Here is a 19,902-nt window from a genome sequence, read left to right on the forward strand (position 1 = left end):
AAATAATAATAAAGAAAGCAAATTAGACTAGCCTGAATGGTCACATGACATTTCAATCCTATTAGAAGTTTGGATTTTCTTTCCTTTTTATTTTTTTTCATATATTTTTCCCTGAAATAATGTTAGTTTACAAAACTGTCAAAGTTTAACAGAAACTAAAAAAAAAAAATCAATATTTTAAAACATATTATTTAAATGGAAAGGAACGAATGTGGTGCTCGGTGAAAATAAAAACCTCACGATGAGAGACTCGGAGCAACATCAGTAAGACTCCAACGACGGCCTTCATCTCTGCTCTCTGATTCCCTCAGCTGCCCTCAGATGCAGGATTATTTTATCCAGAATTTAATATTTGTATTTAGCTCTAAACAGCTTGCAGAGTTTCCTGTTAGTGATCAGAGCAGAACTTTAAAATACGCTGACCGAATAAAGAGCTTTAATTTTCATGTTTTTAACTTCACTGAGAGGAAGAAAGGAAGTGATGTGACTCTAACTTTCCCTTGTAACCAACAGCAGAGTCTTACAGTAGATTGTTTGCTGGACTGAGAGGAAGAAATGGAAAACATTTTTAATCAGGTTAGAAGATAATTGTTATAATATGCTTTTGTAGTGAAGGAGTTGCATTTCTGAAATTAATAAAACACATTTTAAATATCAATTTATGTAATCAAAAATATATAAGGGCACAAAAATATAAAATACATAGCAGCAGTATTTAAAAAAAACAAGCTAAAAGGTTTGATTATTTACAAAGATTACACTTAAACACAAAATGAGGTAAATACAGTATTTTGTAAAAAATTAAGCTTATTTAAAATACTATGATTTTGTAGTTTTCTGCATCAGATAACTAAAATTCTGCTGTATAAAATTGTAAACATAAACAAGGGGGTTAAATGCTGGGGCATCTTTCATAAAAGTGACTTGATTTGGAAGCTAGAGGGTTAATGCAGCTTGCTATCAGAAGATTTTGGAGCACTTCATGCTTCCATCTGCTGAAAAGCTTTATGGAGATGAAGATTTCATTTTTCAGCACGACCTGGCACCTGCTCACAGTGCCAAAACCACTGGTAAATAGTTTACTGACCATGGTATCACTGTGCTCTATTGGCCTGCCGACTTTCCTGACCTGAACCCCATAGAGAATCTGTGGGATATTGTGAAGAGAAAGTTGAGAGAAGCAAGACCCAACACTGTGGATGAGCTAAAGGCCGCTATCGAAGCATCGTGGGCCTCCATAACACCTCAGCAGTGCCATAGGCTGATTGCCTCCATGCCACGTCGCCTTGAAGCAGTCATTTCTGCAAAAGGATCCCGACCAAGTACCGAGTGCATAACTGTAAATAATTATTTGAAGGTTGACTTTTTTGTATTGCGAACACTTTTCTTTTATTGGTCGGATTAAATTTGCTAATGATCTCAGATAGGAATTTTGGGTTTTCATGAGCTGAATGCCAAAATCATCCGTATTAAGACAATAAAAGACCTGAAATTACTTAGTGTGCATGAATCTAAAATATATAAATGTTCAAGTTTCATCATTACATTATTGAAAATAATGAAGTTTATCACAGTATGCTAATATTTTGAGAAGGACCTGTTCTTCAATCATGATGAACCCACACCACTCTGAAAGTAATCCCACATGGACACAGTCTCTGTCATTCACTGGGATAGACTGCCCTCTGCTGGTAAACACCAGTAACTGCTAATAATGAAACCATACAGTGTGTAAAGGCACAACACCAACACAGCATTTTGTACATTAATAATGAAGTTTAGAGTGGATGACTTTGTTTAGTTTACAGGAGAGAAACTCACAGAGTACACAACAGGCTGGTTCTGTTAATGGTTTTCCAGGTCCTGATGGTCCGGAACTGATTTTTCAGGCCCTGATGGTTTGGTATGTGCTGGGTTAGTTTCTGATGGCCCCCAGATTCCTAGTCTGGATGCCAGAGACTTTGTTGCTGTTGGTTCTGATGCTGTTTATACTGGTTCAGTAGTCAGTGAGCATTCACACACTGATGGCATTAACACACAGATTAAACAGAGGAGGCAGGTTGTTCTCTGGAGATTTTTCTAAAAAATAAAAAGAGGAAACCGAATGAAGAGTGTGAGTCTTTTTTGAGTGTCATGTTCCTGCTGCTGATGGTTGGGGTTTCTTCCTTTGATCCTGCTTACCTGTCTAACTGGTCCAGCGGCTGATAAACGCAGATAATTTCCACCTGGTTCCTCTGTTATTTATGTTTTTTTTTTTTTGTTTGCCTTCCATCAGCGGCAGGTTAACTCTGGCGTTCTAAATGTTGTTCTGTTTTCCTGGTTGGAATCTGTTTCTGCCCTGTGGATGCCGGGTTTTGCTTTGCCTCTGCCTGCTCTGTTAGTCTGATCCAGTGGTTCTCAAACTTTTTCTGTCATTCCCCACTTTGGACAAGGGGGAATTTTCAAGCCCCGCCTGTCCCCATCGCCCCAACACAATGCTAATGAAATATGAAACAATCTTAAAATGTTCCAATTTTATTGAAGTAACAAGTAGTATCTAAATACAAACTATCTACATCAAATAACAGCAAGCTCAAAAATAAAGAAAATAAAAACAAAAATAAAGAAAATAAAAATGCAGCTCAAAGATAGAAAAAATTAAAGTGCAACTCTGCAATCTGTTAATAAAAGAAAAGAAGTGAAATCCATCTGGCAAGACAGGTCTATTTATCCCTGCATTAGTGGCTGCAATGAGCCTGTTTTGCATTGCACAGTTTATCAAAACGGGGTTGCAGGCTTGATACTGCCACTCTCAAGTCATGCTTTGTTTTCAGTGAAGCAACAGCTGAAAAGCCCATCTCACAGAGATATGATGTGGCAAAGGGAAGACGAATGCACACAGCCCTCTGCCCGATGAGTGGATACTCCCTCTCCACTCCAAACCAGAATTCACTAAATAAATTCAGTTATTTATGATCAACCTGCACCGTCAATCCCGGCGCATGTGCGCTTTATTTGCAGTCTGGACGCTGAGGGTAAACATGCTGTGACTCTGACTGCAGCGCTGAGAGGGACTCCTGTGATAGCGGGGGAGAACGGGGTTGGGATTGGATAGGCGCCCCACAGCAGCACCTGCCGCTGGAGGACAAGAAAAGGAACGATATGTGCTTTCACGTAAGAGCCTCCAAAAGTCGCTAGATTTGTCGCTAGTCGTTTTTTTGAAAAAGAGTCGCTGAAGGGGTCTGAAATATAGCGACAAAGTCGCTGAGTTGGCAACACCGGGGCGCGAAAGTTTATTCCGTTACAAATAATATGCCGTTGTGACAGATCAACTGGGGAGGAGATCAACTGGTTAGAATCTATGCGCACCGCAGATGTTACTGAAGCTAAGGTGGCTGTGTTGATGCCTGGCGAAAAAATATTCCTAACGTAACAAAACTGTTCGCCCAAAAAAATCAACCGACATATCTAATGAATTAATTTCTGTTTTGTTTTGTTTTTTCAGATTAGAACGATGTGGTAAAGAACTTGTATACTCAGCAAAGCAGATAGTGCAAAGAATCCCACACAGAGAACAGCGTCGCTCACAATTAAGAAAAAATACAAATTAAAGTCTGTCTCACACTGGAGTGTAATTTCTCCTGTTGAACGATAAGCTATAAATGAAAACCTGTAGCTTGGAAAATAAAGTCTGCCCACTTTATAAATTCCTGAATGTAAAAATAAATCCTTTAATGAGGCCTGTCATTCCGAATGCACGTGTGTAAGCAGCACATTTTCAAGAAAAACTGACTGCAAACGGAACAACTGGGCTTCTCATCCTTCCAACTATTCCCACTTTATTTTTTGAATATTGACAAAAAGTAATTTTCTTAGATTCAATGCTCTCATATTTCCTTTATTCTCCTGTCTGGACACAAATACAAGTCTCTACTGCGGTGTTGTTTTTTTTAGTGGATCCCTAAACTTTGTTCCGTATGATGAACTGTATCAGGTCAAACACCTTTATTTTTATTGCTATTGTGTTCAGTCTGTTCATAACATCCAGTTATGAGACCATAGCGGGCTGCTGCTGAGCTGATTTTACTGCCCCATATGTAAAAGGGGGTAAAATGTATTTACTTAGGCGCATTGCAGCTAATAGAATCTGAATCACATACCTGTTGATGCGGAAACTTTACTTTTTCTGTTTTCACAGTAGAATTTAAATCCCAGAGTTAGCAGCTACCACTATGGTGTGGGTATGAGTCGCCATGACTGCTTTATGTTTTATCTAGTAGAAAAATGCAGATTTTCTTAAACGAAGAGCTAGATTAATTTGTGACGGGGTCCACAGCACAGCTGTTTGGAGAGATTAGTTAGCTGCGTGGTTGCCAGATCAAAATGCCGCAAATGTAAACAAACGGGTCAGAATAAAGGTTTTAATTGATCCTGGCCTAATATCTATCCAACACACGTCTGTAGTCTGTGGATAATGTGAAATATTATGAGTAATTTAAGTTTGGGGATCAAATAAACGCATCGTGAGGATCTGAAAGCGTCAGAATCTGCAGTGTGTCACAGATTAACTTGTGATCCAGCGGGATCTGGAGGAATATGGGCTGTAAAACACTCCATCTCCTGGGATGTTTGGATGTTATTAACTTATCCTCAATTAGGGTTGTAGCAGGCTACTTTAAATTTTTAACTGTTATTGTTGATTATTTTTCTTACCGCAATTACGAACCTGTCATGATGTGTGACCATGTTCATGCTGTCAGCTGTCATCTTATTCCCTTCTGTTGTTTTGAGGACGCCACATTCTTTGGTTTGCATGCAGAACAACTTTAAATCATTCACGTTTTTCAAGTTACTGGCAATAGAGTATTGTTTTGTCTACTTTTTACTATTAGTCTAAATTGTTTGCTTCACTGGTACAATTAGAAGGACAAAAAGCAACTCAGCACAAAACGTTGATTGCGAGGAAATGTTTGTCATTTCAGAGTTAGGAGATAATATTATTTTGCCCATCTGTGGAAAATCTGTTAAAATAAAATGAGGGATTAAGAGTTCGCGTGGGATCGAACCCGCGCGGCCGAAACTGTCTAAATTTCCAGGGCGTCTGGTTACCCGCTGAGCTATTGATAGGAACACTACATATGACCCCACCTGTGATAATGAACCTGTTGCGTGTGTCTGCTCTGCCTGTTGAAGAGCTGGTCTTAGATCAACTGGTGACAGTTAATGTTTCAGAGTCCGCTGTTCGCTTAAAACATGTTTGAATTCCAGAATATCAGATATTATTACTATTTTTTCCTTCTTTACTCTTAGAACAGAATGGGGCCTCCCCGTTAAGAGATAGTTAGACAGTAGGTTATGCTATGCTATTAAAAGAAAAAATAATAACCAGATCTTTTTTTTTTCCGATCAGATATCTACCGTAAAATCTCCCTGTTTTATTTCTTCATTGTTTGGCAGCAGTTAGCCTGGAGGCTGTGCTGCTTCTTTTAATGCTTTAGTACAGTAGGTTCTGCATTTGTTCGCCCCGATGCCCAAAATATCACATATATTCACACAATATATAAAATGAATTCAGAGATTTCACTCTTCCCTGCAGCAGTTATGTTATTTTGCTTTGTTCCTGCAGCACATCTTCAACTTTAAAGACATTTATAACTCCTCTGGGAACGAGTTGGGCTGTAAGTAATTAGTCTCCCTCCATATAAACAGTCGGCGCTTTTCAGAAAAAAAGAGGAAATTTTTATTTTCGTTCGTTTTAATTTACAAGACATACAGGACGACAAAAACATGGAAGAATTACACCGTTAGTTGTTCCATTGACCTTTTATTGCACTGACTGTTTTTACTTCTCATACAGCTTTCTGTGGTTTTTCTACTCGGTTCTTTCTCTCATCGCTGAGGCTCTGAAACAAACAGATAAACAACAGCAGGACAAGTTCCTCAAATCTCTGTGTGCGGGTTCAGAGAAAACCCTAAAACATGCTATATGCTTTCTTAATGCAATTAAATACCTTTGTGATGGTGACTTCTTAAAATCTCAACGTATTTCGTATCGATCAGATAACAAAATAATTTGTAGTTCTTGGAGTCTACACGCAGTTTACTTCCTGTTTGAGGCGAGGGGTCCTGAATAGCCCCGCCCACAGACACATCTGCAAAAATCAGCGGTTTTCCAGCTGCCGTCACCAGTTGATCTCCTCCCCAGTTGATCTGTCACACCGTCACGTCAATCATTATTTTGGCACTTCAGTTCCAGGTGAAATTTTTCTCATATCTAATGTTCTTTTAATTAGACTGCATGTAGGCTAGTAATGGTTACTTTGTGGGTTTGATTGGTCTAAACAGCGGCAACATACAGCTATAAGGACAGTTTGCTCTCACATGTTCTACATTTATAGTCACACAAAACACACACACACACCGGAACTTGGCGCGCCCCACCTGTCACGTCTCAATTCCCCACCAGTGGGTCGCGCCACACACTTTGAGAACCGCGGGTCTGATCTGTTCTGAAATGATTCCTGGATTTATCTTCTGAACCTGGACCTGTCTTTAAATATGGATTTCCCCTTAAATCGGGCAAGTGGTCGTTTTTGGTAACTTGCGTTCCACTAACAAATGAATAACTCCTGCTCTCCTGTTAATTCTATGGTTTATATCCATCCAATCAGCAAAGATCTAACTACGTGGTCGTGCTCATCCTTTTGGCATTTGACCAATCAGATGAGATCTTGGATGCAGCAAACTTCCTTATTCTGGAGAAGCAGGTCTTGGCTTGGAAACCGTCCAAATTTACGGTGATAAATAAACAAACCATTGTCAGTCACTGCAACTCACACATTTCAGAGTCTAATTGTTGTGTAAAGTGATGACATGTTTGTTATATGCTGAGGAATGGAAGAAATTAGTGAAATTACAGCATTGAAATTGTAGGCGCCCTCTTACGCCCTCTTGTGGTAAACACAGGAGTTGATATGTCATTACTCCTTTTGGACATATACCTTATGCAAGTACTTACTGCATCTTCTTAAAAAATGAAGCAGTGGCACTTAACATATAATAATAGAATGTTGCCAATAGTGTGTATAATACATTAAATTATTCAATTAGAAGTCCAGAATATTGGGGGATTTTGGAGGGATATTTTTATTTTCCAATCGTAGTTGTTTTATCAGTTATTATAATAAATAAGTGTGATTTCAGTCAGTTGTATGAATTTATAACAGTTTTTTAAAAATATTTTATGTATTATTGAAGTGAAAAGTGGCAATTATTTTTTTAGTTTAATATCCTAAAAAAAGACTATGTTGTTGCAGTGAATATGGTTAATCTTTGTCAGTTTTATGACCTAATAACAGTTGTTTGATTTTGACAATCTCCTCCACCATAACGTCTGCCATCTTTGCAGACAACTTCTTCACCAGTCTCGAGCTTGTGAGGTACTTCCGAGACTAGAACTACAGGTACTGTTGACTGTACTATACGCACTGTATGCTAATAAAGAAAGCTTCTCTTTTCTTTCCTTCTCTAGGTACACGGGGACAACAGGATTCAAAACCCTCCAATCAAGTCATCCAAGGAGATGAAGAAAAATGTGCCTCGTGGTACATATGACTATGTCGGCAGTGACGGTGGAATCTTGGTCGTCAGATGGAAGGACAACAAAACGGTGACTCTGCTGTCAACAGACATAGGGGTGGAGCCTAAATCCTCAGTCATGAGGTACTGCCATGAGACAGAGAGGAAGGAGTCTGTGAGCTGTCCAGCTGTCATTAAGAGTTACAATGCCAACATGGGGGGCATTGATAAGAATATGTTGTTCTACCTTTACCGTACCCCCATGAAGTCCAAGAGGTGGTACCTGCCATACACCATTGATCTTAGCCTCTCAAATGCCTGTATTGTCTACAAGCGGGACTGCAAGGCCCTTGATATGAATGCCATGTCTCTGAAAGATTTAAGAATCAACATGTTCATGAGTGCCATTAGCCTAAGGTCAATATATCCCGGAGAAGCTCATCATGTTCTTCTGACCACCAATTACTATATTCCCCCTCCAGTCCGAGTACACCACAGCAACACCCAAATTATGCAGTGTGATCTGATCTGTCCCTCTTCCATGTCCCTGTCCATGCCAAACGCCAGACCTGCAAGTTTTGCAGCAAACAAGGAAACATCGTGAGGTCAAATGTGGTCTGCAAGGTCCACCTCTGTCTGAAAGCTGTGCGTAACTGCTTCAAAGACTACCACTAGTAATCTAATGTTTCCTGCTGTCGCGGGATATGTTATCTGGTATACATTAAGTTAAAAGAATTATTAAGTTATTAAGTTAAAAAGTTTATAATTTAAATAAAAACCCTAATAAGCCAAGTGGAAATACTGAAAAGTACACACATTTTAGTGCACATGTTAAAACTAATGTTCGGGGTTGTATATTGCTGCAAAATATGTATTTATTTCACTCCGGTTTGCATGATTTTTCTTATAGAAGAACAATTTGTAATATCTTTTTACCATATCATGGCAAGTGACTGTTTTTGGTAATGTTTGGCATGAAAATTATTATTATTATTATTATTTTTTTATTGCTATAGAAGTAATATCTTGTTCTGTCCTCCTACAACTCTCTTGGCTTAAAACCTTTAATTTCAAAGTATTTCAATGAGTGCCCTATATAGGGTTAAGGACACTGTTGCTGCTCGGTATCGGCTGGCGCCTTCTCTGCTCTCTGTCTCTAGGAACTCTTGTGGGGCGTCGCCCACCACAAACTGGAGATTTACCTCCTGTTTGGATTCAACACTTTCCTTCTGGATCGGACTGAACTTTACATCAGGTCAATGACTTTTGCTCCAAGTCGTGATCAGCCCGACAAACCAGTCACTGACCTGTATTTCCTATTTCTGCAGAGATTCGCCCCACAGCTCTTGTTTTGTTTAATAAATGCTTTGAACTTTCCCACTGCCTGTCTTGCCTTTAATTCTGGGTCCAACGTTCTGAGTTCATTACTGTTTCAGCAGTTAGGTGACAGTGAAGGTAATGAGGAGAGTGATGTGGATTATCTGGCCTCTGTACAGACTCACAAGAAGAGTGGATACTAGTTAAAAAGTATTAGGAGTTTTCTCCTCTGAGAACCAAGGGAGTCTAAAATGTTAAGTGGAGAAAGTGTTTGCAGCTTAAAATTACAGATCATCATGACCTACAACACAACAGACTTAGTTGAAAAAGCTCCCTTTGAAAGAGCTTGGTGACTATTTAGCCATGTGGCAAAAACTCAAAGTAGCTGCCAGAAGAAAAAGTGGTAAAAAAAAAAAAAGCTAGGATCAAGTTGACCCTTTATGGGTATTTGTCTCTAATAAATTAATTTATTAAATGCTGTCTTTTTGAACCCTTACTGCCACATATGTTTTTTGAGGATGGAATTTTTCATATTGACAAAATTTACAGTTTTTCTGAATTCTGTTTATGACCAAACATTTAACTTAAGTTGGCTTTGGGCCATACGTTTCTAAAGTCAAACATATCATACTTGCCCCTAAACAGGATTTCATTAGAGCTAATTAGAAAACCTAGATTAAGAAGCTTTTATAATGGCGATAAAATTAAAGAAAGTTCTAGTATTAAAGTATGAGATGGGTACATATCCAATTTCAGGTATTGGGATAACATCAGAAAAAATGAGTCTACACATCTTTAAGAATTTTTTTATGGTTACTTTTAGTGAACTAAACATTGTTTTTCTTTGAAAAGTACACATAGGGAAGTTGTTTTTTCTGACATGACATTGCAGCAGAAAAAAGTCAAAGAAACATATTTGTTTTCACCCAGGACTGTTTCATAGAAGTCCAAATTTATTTATTTTTTCTTAAGTCCCCCTCTTGGAGTTTCACTTAAGAGTGGAAACACTGTATAATTCTGTGTGGTTTAAAAATACAACAACAAGAGACCACGTTTTAAAGATATTTACACTAAGATATACTTTCAGATGAACATTAAACTGCACATACAAAATATAAAATGAACACGGGTAGGTACATCAGCAGTGTGTATTATAATGAAAATGCCAACGCACAAACGCCACCTAAACAGACAAAATATTATACATTATGTATTAAAAGCCACTTAACCAAGGAAATGTTTCAAAATATCTTGAAAATTTAGCTTTTTTTAATTGCACTTCCAAAATCTATTGTCACATAAATGTAAGTTTTCATTGCTCAAAACTTTTCATTTCGATCATGAGAGCAGAGCTCTCTGGATCCTCAGTTATTTGTGAGAACGCTGATTCTTTGGCTTTTTCAATTTTCTTCCTCCTCCAAGTGAAATATTGCGATACACCAATTACTGGTAGAATTACAACAGTGGCGCGCAGTCCTAAAACGAGCAAAGTGGACAGACCTGTTTGAAGACACAAAATAACACCTTAACTGGTTTGGAGAGTGAAAGTTTTACAGACTTGTAAAGGGCAAACATGACATTTTAGGGTTAGAAGACCTAAAAAAAAAAAATATATATATATATATATATATATTTGTTTCAGATAAAGAAAAGCCTCATTACAATTTTATTTTGTATGATGACAGTCTATAAGGCTTAAATATTCACTTTCTGGTGGACTTTTGCTGAAGCAGCTACATTTTAGCAAAAACATACCCAATGGATATATTGGTAATAATTACAGAAAGAGATCAAAGCATTCATACTGTATCGAGCCAACTCTAAAACAAGCGCTTGTGAGATTTTTATATAAGTAAAGCAAATCTCTTCTTCACTAATTTCTTATATTGATTTAAATCTAGATTGATACAGAGCGATAAATATTGACCATCTGGTTGTCTTATTGTATATTATGATTTTACTCACCACAGCCAGATATGTTTATCTGATTGAAGGAACTGCTAATCTGATTTTTGACAAAGCAGGCCAAATTTCCTGAGATGTTTCCTCCCAGAATAATGATGTTACTCTCATTATTTCTTGAGAAAATTTCTGAGTCTGTCAGCGGATATCCATCCAGCATCCAGCTGTACTGGGGACTGTCCCCTTCACAGAGACAGGACACATTCCTCTGTCCTTGGGACAAACACTTCAAGACCAGCTGGACAGATGACACAGGAGCTGAGAGAAAGACCCAAGAAAGATTAGAAGATTATTCAAATATCAAAACAGGATTCAAGCTATTTTTGCATATCTGGTGAAAAGATTTTGAAAAGTGCAAACTACACAAGCTGTGACATATTGGAAATAGAAGAGGTAAGCCTAGGTTTTGAGGTTTTAATGTGTAAACAAAAACCCCCCTCAAAAACCAGTACATTACCTTGAACATAGAACTGAAGGGTTCTCTGTCCTATTTGTCTTCCACCTTTATCAAACATTTCAAGTTTATATTGACCACTGTCCGTCCTGCTCAGGTTCTTAATCCTAACTGTTCCATTGTTAGGAAAAAAGAGAACTTTGCTCTCTTTCGCACGAAATAAAATGTTGTTATTTATCCACCTGAGTATTACTGACTGGTCCTTTGTCCAATGGAATCTGGGGATTGTAGAGACATTTTCCACCAGTTGAATGTCCACTTTACTTCCAAAAGCTTCATAACACTGTGCTCCATCCTGTCTCCCATCACAGATCATTTTCACACCTAAAATTGACATTTATCACAATACTGAGAACAGCAATAACAAAATGTTACATTCATCTTAAACAAGTCATCACTCTGTACAGTTTCAGCAAGCATTTACCATCAAACAGTTGACCTTGAAACTGAGCTATGATGGGAAAAACAGCTGGAACCTTGTCGGAGACAAACGGCGGGGGACGTCGGAAAATAATGGAGGATCATACTTACTGTATATGAGGCTCTAAATCTGTTGACTCACTTCCAGTGTTGGGAAAGTTCTCTTTCTACGTGAACTAGTTCAAAGTTCAGTTCACACATTTTAAAATGAACTAGTTCAGTTCATAGTTCATAATTCAAAACCAAAAAATGAACTAGTTCATAGTTATTTTTTTTTTTTTTCATATATTGCTCAATTACACCATAGCCTACTGTAGAACCACAGACAGCAATTATTTTATCAGTTGTAACTCTGAAACTGCGTCAGATTTCATCTTCATATCCAGTTTTGAATCCTTATCCAACCAGGGTTTACATTAGCATTGAGGGGACAGATTTCCCCATTGTTGCTTTAACGCTTTGTTGCTGTCCATTCACTTCACATTGGTAGCAGCTGCAGCTTTCACCCCTACAGTATATTCTCAAAAACATCAGGAAAAATGTGCTGCTTGAATGGTCTTTTTTATGAGTAATTATTAAAAGAAAAATGTGCAAATGTTTTTTTTTTTATTTTAATAATTTTTTCCATTTGAAATTCCATTTCAATACATACTAAAAAGGAATACTGGAATCCTGGAAAATTTTACCAGGCAGGTTTAACAAACAAGTTACATGGATAGTAAAACCCTCAAGAACAGGGGTCTTCTATGTTTTCCAGACCAAGGACCCCCAAACTGATGGCGAGATGGAGCGGGGACCCCCTAACTATATATATTGTATGAAATTGTGTCCTATAGTCACTCTATTACAGATGGAGTAATGTAAAGAAATTAATTTCTCCCTGGGATTATTAAAGTTTTTCTGATTCTGATTCCTGGTTGTTGTGAAGGAAACGGTGCCCAGCTTGAAAGAGCTCCTGTGTGTCGCTGAATGTGTGCATTGATGACTGAAAGACATCTTTTGTCTCCATTTATCTGTTTACTACAGTGTGTTGATTTCATGTTAATGAGTATTTAAAGACATTTCAATTAGTGGGGGGAAAAATTGCAGGGGGGGAATATAAAAATATCAACTAACCATGCAGACCCTCATGCAGTACCTCCGTAGACCCCCTAGGGGTCGCGGATCCCCTGTTGAAGACCTCCGCTCAAGAAGATTTTACTAACACAAACTGAGGGACCAGGCTGAGGTAGGAATTTAAGGTTACTGAAGTGCGGATTTTTTTACTGAAAGCCGGCGGGCAAACTTGTTGCCATCATCCTCACCGACCACCTGGTCATAAAACTGTTTTAAGTGATCATACTGCTGCTTTGTCGCCTCCACGCTGCTGTGGCTTTCACGCGGCATTTTGTTTAGATGACGCATGCGGCTGTAGGCTACGACACTGGTAGCTGGTGTTGCCAGATTGGGTGTTTTTCCCGCTACATATTAAGGCCTGTTTACGGTTTGATTTAGCCGGGGTTTCGCCTGGAGGACTCTATAGAAATCTGGCAACCTATTGAACGGAGCTGAACTGAGAGAGCGTGCCGTTCACAGACACCAGAATGAACGAGTTCACAATAACGTTCATCAGGCAAGAATGCAGTACGTTCAGTTCACGTTCGCCCAAAATATGAACGAGTTCATGAACTTTCGTTCAATGAACGCGTTCAGGCACAACACTGCTCACTTCACCCTGTGATGCAGGTTCTAAGACAGCCATTTCTAGCATCTCGCAACCAAAGATAACCCTAATTATATATCTAGGTCTGATATTTAAGATTCAACATTTCTTTATTTGTCACCCAGTCTAAAGTGGCACTCCAGTTGGGCAAAATTTCAGTTTCGGTACAGCCAAGAAAAGACTAAACACACAGACATTATACAGACATGGGTGGCCAAGGCCTTGCTGCCATAAAAAGGTGAAAGACTATCTAACAGTGTGACAGATGCTCTGATCAACCAATAGGAATGCAACTGCTAGTGCATATGCACTTCTTAAAATTTTATAGAGAAGATGAAAGCAAGATGTTATGTTTCTAGGATTTTTATAGAAGAGAAGCATGAGTTAGCCAGAATGTCAGATATCAGTAAAAAAAAAAAAAAAAGAGTAGTAGCCCTCCATGTATAATGTAAATATAAGGATGTATAAGATGAGTATTATTTTTTTTAGTATGAGAATCATCTAACATACTGAGCTGCAACAAGGGTTAGGGTGGATGGATGAGGGGCAGAAGAGACTACAGGTTCCAAGTGGTGCTGCCGTACAAATAAAGTGGCAAGTAATATGTTTTTAATTTCTGAAATGATTCATGTCACAGAGAGCCTGTCCTGTCTGCTACTATCATACAAACTTGTGTCATTATAGCAAAAAGCATGACAACGTAGAGCATCGGCCAGAGCTGCAAAAGAAAACCATCTTCATCAGCTGGTTCCTTTGCAGATTGCAGACCAATAATAAACCGGTGAAAGTCTTGATCGTATTCCCCTCATTGGGGCAGTGTTATGGTTCTTCCCTTTTGGACGTTTTGAGTTCCTTTTTGAGTTTTAAGTTTTTTTTTTTTTGTCATTCTTTTTTGTTGGTCATTGGTTTCTTTTCTATTTTGTGTTATATTTAAGCTGTGTTGCATTTTTTGAGTTACTCTCTGTTGCCCCCTAGTGCCAGTCTCTTTTTTCCTTAGCTCATTCTAGTTGCTTCTGTCTACACCTACTCCCTATCAGATAATCAGTCCTCTCATTATTTATCCCATATGTACACCTCCTGATCAGTTACTGGTTGCTGGTTTCTCATTGTTAACTTGGCTCCTGATGTGTTTTCCCCCTGTTGTCTCTTGGTTTTTTGGTTTTCTGCATTCTGTTCTTGGATTATTTTCCTGTTTATCATTAAATAGGTAAATACTCATCTGTGCCTCCTCATCTCTGCATGTGGGTCCTAAACCAGCCTCCACCCTACGCTGACAGGCTGCCTTTACCTAAATTAATCATTTTGGCTTGCAACTTGGATTGCATTTGCTAGTATATACTGATAAAGTTGCTTATTGTCATTCATCATAGGCTATTTTATAGTGAATGGTGAATGCACAACATGCACCCATTAGACTTGACATTGTACAAAATATTATTAAACCCACATCACCGTGCCAGGGAATACTGTTATAAAACTGCAAAAATGATACAGTGTTGGGACCTTAACAGTCTGAATGAGAACAAAGCACAGAAAGGTCCAGAATCAGACCTTCTAACTGTGATATGACAGTCTAAGGACTGTGAATCCAGTGATGGTCCAGTATCCTTAAAATATTACAGTACTTGATATGTTTTTAAACTAAGAATCACATAACAAAAAAGTCTCTCTTGTGATAGGTGTGTGGAAAATCTATTTATTCCTCAACATATATTACCTTTACTAAAGTCCTTCCTTTTAATAATACAGTCATTCAGTTATGTTCTATATAAAGTGAAACTGCAACGCTTTGGTCTGAGAGCAACTTATTTTGGTGCGGTGTCGAAATACCAATGAGACCTTTTTCACCTTCCACCCGCACAATTTGCACATATCCAGCTGTAGCTTCTGCATTGAGCTTGGAATAATTTTTCTCTATGACAATTAATAATGCAGAAATCCAAGATGTTGTGTAACAATAGCACAGCTGTGACTTTATGAAAAAAAAACAAATAAACAAACAAACACGTAAAAGGGAATTGAGGAAACTATGAATTGAAAAAAAAAAAGACCCCTGTGAATTTACAAACATGGACGGAATTTTTAGAGCCCCTTATTTTATAAAAGGAAAATCCACAATGGTCACAGAAATAACCTGAATCTGAATAATAAAGTCAAACCTTGCTTTTCCACCTTGTTTTTGAATAATAAACAAATGAAACTGGCCGGGTCAAAATAACTTAATATTTTGTTGCACAGCATTTTGAGGTAATCGCTGTAATCAAACAACTGATGTAACTGTCAACTGGACTTCTGCTCCTCTCAGCAGGTAATGTGATCTACTACTCATGAAAAAACTATTCCAGCTGTCTGAGTTTTGAAGAGTGCCTTAATCAGATGTTATTTTTGGCTCTGAAATGTTCAATAGGATCATGGAAAGTCACTTCAGAAAAGTCCAGTGTTTTCCTCTTAGCCATTCATGGGTGTTTTTTACCTCTGTCTTTTGGGTCATTATCCTTTTGCAAGACATATGTAAACAAATGTAAGTCCCTTTATTGCCCCACAATGGAGACATCCATTCTCTGTACAGTATTTTGACCCATTCCCTTGGGGAGCAGTGGGCTGCCATTGTGTTGCGCCCAGGGAGCAGTGTAGGGGCCATGGTTTTGCTCAGATACCCAAGGTGGAGGCTGTGGGGATCAAACCGGGTACTTGCAACCTTCTCACTGCTCTAACCACTGGCCAACACTCCCCCCATGCAAACAACATGCAAATAAGAGTGGGCACCATATCTCATCCTAGAATCCCTAAATAATGTTAAGATTTCATTGTACCATGCAGATTTAAGATGTCCATAGGACATTTTCTCCCAGAAGCTTTGTGGTTGTTGACATAGTTTGGCAAATTATCGTCTATCCTTTTTATGATTTGTGTTTTAAAAAATAAGTCTACAAACACTCAGCTAAGGAAGCTCTAGTGATGGATGTTTGTTTTTGAGTTAGGAGTATGGTTGATGACTTCATACCCGCCAACGTACATTTACCCCTCCTTGCTTATCGTGCTTTTTGGCACCCTGTAATTATGGTTGATTTTTGCCAATGACCTGCTGTCACAACACTGGAAAAACAATCTATGAATAAATAAAAATTTCTTAAATAAAGTGTATTTACCCTTAATTTGAGTAGGTAAATGAAATGATTTGCCAATGGAATGAGTATTTTTACTCGTAGAATAAGATATTTAGATAAAATGCACTTGAAATAAGACAATATAATTGCGTTTTCTTATTTTAAATGTAAATTGTCTTGTTCCATGGGCAAAATGTCTCTTTAACCTTCTCAATTCAAGAAAAAATGCACTTATTTTAAGAAGAAATAACTTATATAGATTTAGATTTTTTCCAGTGAATGTTTTAGCAGATCAATAGAGCCCAGCTTATAGGTCATGAAATTAAAAACACTCAGAGTAGCTTCAGGCTCTGATGGACTTGCTTGCCAGACTCAGGTCTGCTGCTTTACATAATTTCCACAACCAGTGTTTTGTCAGGTAGGAGGGATAATCAGAACCCCAACGGCCAAACTGCCTCTTCTCTCCTTACTATGGCTCAGGTCATACGGTAAATCGGCTCACAAGCATAAGCAATGTGATTTAGATGATTGAGTGTCACTTCAGCTTTGTCTTCCATCATATTAAATTTTATCAATATATTAAACTGCTAGCTAAACCATTAACCAATCTCATGACATGACCGCTTAAAGTAGTGCAAAATTGATGTAAAACACAATCTTGTGAATTAAGTTAGTTTGGTTATCCCTTTCATTTCTACTTTCCCTTTCTTGCCTATATATTTTTTTTCTGATCTCAATAGACAAGTCTTTCTTTTGCATCCTCTGGTCCATGCTAAAGGTATTGTGGAGGATGTTAACAAATTTTTTGCACGAGCCCATTTCTCCTCGTGCACACTTTGTTTAAAAGTTGCTTATCTCATAGCTAATACAGGCTTACTGTGCCCGAACGTCCGCTCTAACCCCTGAATCCCTCAATCACTATATAGAGTGCTTTTTGCTGCATTGGTCACATAACTTGTCCTTCACTGCGCAGTGCCTGCAACATCTTTGTTATTGGTTGCCACAGTGGGCCACTGGGAATGCAAATCCCATAGTGCTTTGCAAGGCAATATGGGCTATATCTGCCTCCTCTGAGGCCTTTTTTTCTTTTTTTACACTTCGTAGACAATTTTTCTCTAACGACCCACAGCCAATTTCAAAGCACCCTGGTGAGAAAGTTGAGCTGTCTGAAACCGTAGCTCACCACAGATATGCGCCTGAAAGTGTGCATGCGCAGAAAAAGATAGCTAACAGGACGAGCATGTAGGGCGGCCTTACGTAAAACATATCACCAGAATGATTAACAATTAGGAGGACCACTTATCTAGATGATCCACCCGTAAATAAAAGATTGTCCTCTTTACCTTAAAGTGTGGTACACACCATGTCTGTAACAGCACAGTGACGACGTCTAGCCCTATATATGGGCCCCCTGACTGATTACAACATTGTAGAAACCTATATTGCTAATTAGTAGAAATGCATATCGCTTTGGTCACACTGTTTTAATTCTTTTCTGGGGGTACCAGGATTTTTATCCAAACCTGTTTTATGCCAGATTCAATATACTTCTTTGACTATTGTGTTTTTAGTTATTTTTTTAAATCAAATGAGGGACTCCAACAATTTTGTCCATGTGTGTATAAAGCAACCGGAGAGACTAAATATAACTTATCTTAAATCCTTGAGACTCCAAGTATGCAACAAAATGTAATTAAGGGCTAAAAATGTTTGCAATTAAATTTCATGTTCCATGTACAAAACATGTTTTTGTTACCCAAGTTAAGCTCTTACTACAGTAACGCATCCACTTAGATGTGTGAAGTTCATAAGCAAAGTCATTTTGTATAATGTTCTCACTTACCACAGCCAGAGAGGTTTATCTGTTTGAAGGAATGACTGATCTGATTTCTGACTGAGCAGGCCAGAATTCCTGAGATATTTTGTCTTAGAATAATTATGTTATTCTCGTTATTTCCAGAGAGGAGCTCAGAATCTGGGAGTGTGTGTCCATCCAGTGTCCAGCTGTAATGAGGACTGTCCCCTTCAGACAGACAGGAGACCTTCATTTTTCCCTGGAACCAACACTCAGGGACCAGCTGGGCAGAAATGACAGGAGCTGAGAGAAATAAAACCCACAAAGAATAGTCAAATATTAAATCCAAGCATAGGCTATTTTTGACCACTTGGTGGACATTTGGAAAGTTATTGAATACACATATAGCTTATTTTATGTACAGTAGATGTTTAAATGAGTGACCTTTGACAGTTTATTTTATAAGAAGGAAAGATAAAGAACTTAGAAAATAAAAGTTGATTACCCTGAACAAACAGCTGCAGCGTTCTAAATCCTGTTTCCTTCCCATATTTATCAAACATGTCAAGTTTATATTGACCACTATCAGTCCTACCCAGGACATGAATCCTAAGTGTTCCGTTCCGGGGAAAAAAGAAAAATCTGCTCTTTTCTATGCTAAATATAATGTTGTTGTTTCTCCATATGAGTATCACTGAGTTGTTCTTTTTCAACTGGAATCCGGGAATATTTGAGGGGCTGTCCACCAATGTGAGGTCCACCTTACTTCCCAGAGCTCCAAAACACTGAGCTCCATCCTTTCTCCCATCACAGGAAGGTTTCACACCTTAAATGACAATAATAATAATACCAGTTATGATTATTATTCAAATAACAAAAAATATCTTGTATTTGTTTCAAGAAGTTGTCAGCATGCATTTACTGTCAAACAGTTGAGGTTAAAACTGATAATGGGTTACACAGCTAGGATCTTAAAACAGCAGATAACTGTTTAGCTTATTTATTCAAGACAGAAAGGACAGATATACTGTAGTTGAAGGGGTAATGTGATGCTTATCTTAGTAAAGGTTTGTGAACACCTCATGTCACCAGTTCTTACATGACCACAACAGAAACACACAAGGAAACATTTACTAGTATCTGTCATTATAAAAAAAAGTTTAATAGTAAATTTTATGAAATCTTTCATATATATAATTCAGTGGTTATTTAAAATAGTGGACGATAGGGAAAATTCAAGATATTCCTCACATACAGACTACCATTTACACAGTGTCACACCCACTAAGATGCATCACATGAAAAATATCAAAAGGTTTTATCACATTCTCACTCACCACAGTTAAATAAGCTCATCTGCTTGAAGGATTGACTGATCTGATTTCTGACTAAACAGGCCAGAAGTCCTGAGATGGTACTTCTAAGAATAATGATATTATTCACATTATTTCTAGAGAAGATTTCAGAGTCTGTCAGTGTGTGTCCATCGAGCGTCCAGCTGTACTGAGGACTGTCCCCTTTCTCAGAGAGACAGGAAACCTTCATCTGGCCCTGGGACAAACACTCAGAGACCAGCTGGACAGAAGTC

General features: G+C 38.1%; 2 protein-coding genes and 2 long non-coding RNA genes across 4 annotated transcripts; 1 reads left to right on the top strand and 3 right to left on the bottom strand.

Moving 5' to 3' along the window:
- Window positions 1-250: 250 nt before the first annotated feature.
- Window positions 251-2,382, bottom strand: LOC119777915. Its single transcript, XR_005279994.1, has 3 exons — window positions 2,182-2,382; window positions 1,822-2,079; window positions 251-385 (listed from the first exon to the last, which is right to left on the bottom strand). It is a non-coding gene; the product is annotated as an uncharacterized LOC119777915 (long non-coding RNA).
- Window positions 2,383-5,824: 3,442 nt separating this feature from the next.
- LOC119777914 lies at window positions 5,825-6,198 on the bottom strand. Its single transcript, XR_005279993.1, has 2 exons — window positions 5,991-6,198; window positions 5,825-5,882 (listed from the first exon to the last, which is right to left on the bottom strand). It is a non-coding gene; the product is annotated as an uncharacterized LOC119777914 (long non-coding RNA).
- Window positions 6,199-6,749: 551 nt separating this feature from the next.
- Window positions 6,750-8,885, top strand: LOC119777916 (piggyBac transposable element-derived protein 3-like). The gene is made up of 2 exons (XM_038276923.1): window positions 6,750-6,776; window positions 7,511-8,885. The coding sequence occupies exon 2, from the start codon at window positions 7,562-7,564 to the stop codon at window positions 8,159-8,161; it is 600 nt and encodes a 199-aa protein (XP_038132851.1). The 5' UTR covers window positions 6,750-6,776; window positions 7,511-7,561; the 3' UTR covers window positions 8,162-8,885.
- Window positions 8,886-9,929: 1,044 nt separating this feature from the next.
- LOC119777892 (contactin-4-like) lies at window positions 9,930-19,902 on the bottom strand. Its single transcript, XM_038276895.1, has 6 exons — window positions 19,652-19,902; window positions 18,820-19,140; window positions 18,363-18,617; window positions 11,294-11,614; window positions 10,840-11,094; window positions 9,930-10,374 (listed from the first exon to the last, which is right to left on the bottom strand). The coding sequence occupies exons 1-6, from the start codon at window positions 19,857-19,859 to the stop codon at window positions 10,187-10,189; spliced, it is 1,548 nt and encodes a 515-aa protein (XP_038132823.1). The 5' UTR covers window positions 19,860-19,902; the 3' UTR covers window positions 9,930-10,186.

The sequence above is a fragment of the Cyprinodon tularosa genome, unplaced genomic scaffold (genome assembly GCF_016077235.1).
Source record: "Cyprinodon tularosa strain WSP-4 unplaced genomic scaffold, ASM1607723v1 ctg129, whole genome shotgun sequence".
NCBI classification, from domain to species: domain Eukaryota; kingdom Metazoa; phylum Chordata; class Actinopteri; order Cyprinodontiformes; family Cyprinodontidae; genus Cyprinodon; species Cyprinodon tularosa.

Bases quoted from the DNA above. Each gene is read 5' to 3' on its own strand.
- LOC119777916 (XM_038276923.1), top strand. From the start codon at position 7,562: ATGAAGAAAAATGTGCCTCGTGGTACATATGACTATGTCGGCAGTGAC.
- LOC119777892 (XM_038276895.1), bottom strand. From the start codon at position 19,859: ATGAAGGTTTCCTGTCTCTCTGAGAAAGGGGACAGTCCTCAGTACAGC. The intron at 18,618-18,819 runs GTAATCAACTTT...TATTTCTCTCAG, and splicing joins GCTGCAGCTGTTTGTTCAGG to CTCCTGTCATTTCTGCCCAG. The intron at 11,615-18,362 runs GTAAGTGAGAAC...TGTCAATTTTAG, and splicing joins GATAAACCTCTCTGGCTGTG to GTGTGAAAATGATCTGTGAT.